The sequence below is a fragment of the Sycon ciliatum genome, chromosome 1 (assembly GCF_964019385.1).
Source record: "Sycon ciliatum chromosome 1, ocSycCili1.1, whole genome shotgun sequence".
In the NCBI taxonomy this organism is placed as follows: domain Eukaryota; kingdom Metazoa; phylum Porifera; class Calcarea; order Leucosolenida; family Sycettidae; genus Sycon; species Sycon ciliatum.
Window position 1 is genome coordinate 56281616 of NC_088643.1, and position 2748 is coordinate 56284363.

At 45.1% G+C, this 2748-nt stretch overlaps 1 protein-coding gene across 4 annotated transcripts in view; it reads right to left on the reverse strand.

Moving 5' to 3' along the window:
- Positions 1-493: 493 nt before the first annotated feature.
- Positions 494-2748, reverse strand: part of LOC135804462 (uncharacterized) — a 41974-nt gene continuing 39719 nt past the window's right edge. For 3 of the 4 annotated variants that reach the window (XM_065318340.1, XM_065318339.1, XM_065318338.1), the window contains exon 25: positions 494-2480. In XM_065318340.1, the coding sequence (XP_065174412.1) occupies positions 1923-2480 (558 nt within the window). In that variant the 3' untranslated portion in view covers positions 494-1922. The remainder of the gene's footprint in view (positions 2481-2748) is intronic. The other variant, XM_065318341.1, reaches the window with a different exon arrangement.

Here is a 2748-nt window from a genome sequence, read left to right on the forward strand (position 1 = left end):
GACACCCAATTGCAAGCTTCTGGCAGCTCCCCCGTGCAAGACAAACAAACAAAAAACCAACCGCTTCTGGTTCCGGCATGCGGCAGCTCCCCCGTGCAAGACAGACAAAACAAATTCCGCGCGCAATACCGGGCCGTACGAGACAAACGAAAGACAGTTTCGGCAGCTCCCCGCATGAGACAAACAGAACACAGATTTTCCGACAGCTCTCCCGGCGGCACCGAAACTTGTACAAGTATTTAAAGAGACAAACAAAACACAGCTTTTGGCAGCTCCCCCAGTATGAGACAAACAAAACAGCCAAAGCTTTGTAGCTTCCGGTGGCTTCCCCGTACAAGACAAACAAAGGTATGTGAACCAACCCTAATACCAAGACTACAGTCCATAGCCCCTGGGGTTATGGACTCTTGGTATTAGGTATTAGCCTTGTTTGGCTGAAAACATGTTGATTGGTTGGCAGAATGTTACTTTTTAAGACAAACAAAGCACAGGATTGAGCAAAGAAGCACACATGTATGTATTTCTTACACCTGATGATAAGAGCCAGCTTGAAATGCGAGATGGATCACAGCGGGGAAGAATCCATAACCATGTTTTAACGATTATGGGCTCTGGATCGCGATCATAGAGAGCAGGAGAGAAAACTTTTTAAAAAAAAATAGTAAACACAGTATACCATGTACCAGTACATGTTAATATTGCTTCAGAAGGATGAATAAAGACGAAGGAGAATACTACAGTAGTACTAGCAAGAGCGCATTTGTTTATGGACTCTTGGTACTAGTACTAGTAATAGGCTAGAGAATTATATCACCACAAAAAAAAGAGAAAAAAGAACTACAGGTAGCTTGAGCTGAAGCGTCATTTCACGAAGGTTTTATTGAGATGTCACGAACAAACTCTAGAGAACGTGGTGATGGACAAAGAAATAACTATGATGGAAATGTAATGTGAAGAACAATAATAGGAAACGATGAAAAATATAAAAATGCATCGAACTAGCTTTCGCACAATTTGTTCGTGACATCTCAATAAAACCTTCGTGAGATGACGCTTGAGCTGCTTCTGTTTACTACAGGGAGCTTACGTCTTATTTCCAAAACGGTCCCAAGATATTTAAAGAAAATGCAAAAAACCCATTGGGATTGTGGTATGAACTAAGATTGATTACCGGATGACCGAGAGAGTATAGAACCAATAAAGAGATGTGGCGGAGTAGGCAGATGAACTGGGATGTTTGTCTGAGCAGCAAGTACAAGTCACCAGGGAGGACGTGCACCAGCTCACGTGCGTGTGTTTGTGTGTGCACATGGGCACAACACAACAGAAAAACAAAGAAAAAAGGAAGAGTAAGAATGATATGAAAACAACGAGAGGAGACTGTGCACCATTGAACATGAATGTGAAGTAACGAGAGAGCCCGAGTAACCATGGTAAAATCAAATATAGAATGTGGATAGGACAGAATAGTATGACTTGTGGTACAACATCATTTCGTGGTCTGTTTGTCGGGCAATGGTGCAGGAGAAATGACCACCACTCGCAGTGCATGCAAAACACGATAAAACAACAAGAGTGCACGGCATTGTGCATTCTTGACTTGATACCAACTATAGCTGAACACATCTACACCAGACGTGTACCTCTCTAAAAGCTTGGACCTGAGAAAAACGGAGTATTGATGTATGCCGGACGAAAAATATCTCCTTGAACTAGAAGTACAAACGCAGACAGCAGCATTGCTTCTACACAGAAAAGCAGTGCGAAACAAAACCAAACAAAACCCAGACAAAAAAAAAGAGATTAAAAAGCCGGAAAGCCGAGGAGTTACCAGCATAGGTTGAGACATGCTGACACTGAAGGATGACTGGTCGGAATATGCTTGAACATGTACGATGATTGGTAGGAATACGCAAGAAGGCTCAGCTCATAAAGGAGCTAAACAAAGTGCTCTCCTCAAACTTGCTCAATGCTGCCAGGTCATCAGCTTCACTCAGGCCGGGTAACCGGGTTTGCCCAGGCAACTGCACCGTGCCCGGGACGTGTTGCTGCGGCTGCTGCTGTGGTTGCTGCTGCTGAACGTGCTGTTGCTGCTGCTGCTGGACCTGCTGTTGCTGCTGCTGGACCTGCTGTTGCTGAAGCCTTTGTTGTTGCTGTTGCTGCTGCTGTTGTTGTTGTTGTTGTTGTTGTTGTTGTTGTTGTTGTTGTTGTTGTTGCTGTTGCTTGCGCTGCTGCAATCGACGCAGGGCTTCAGGGTTGTTCAGGATCTGACGCTGGAGAGCACTTAGTTCCTGAGCAGTGTGCTGCTGCTGCTGCTGTTGTTGTTGCTGTTGTTGCTGTTGTTGTTGTTGTTGTTGTTGTTGTTGTTGTTGTTGTTGTTGTTGCTGTTGTTGCTGCTGTTGTGCCGGGGAAGCCTGTAAAGACTGTGACTGTTGAGGGCCCTGGCCGAGCTGCTGTGCTTGTTGCTGCTGATTCCCAACCTAAAATGCCATCACATCCACACCATCCGAATACACACATATACACATGTACACATATACACACATATGTATACACACATACACACACGCACGCACACACGCACGCACACACGCACACGCACACACACACACACACATACACACACACACACACACATACACACACACACACACTCACACACCCATAACCCCACCAACCCACACATACCGGTATGCATAGGAATACGTCAATCAGCATGGGTATTGGCTGGACAGTACAAACATCTGT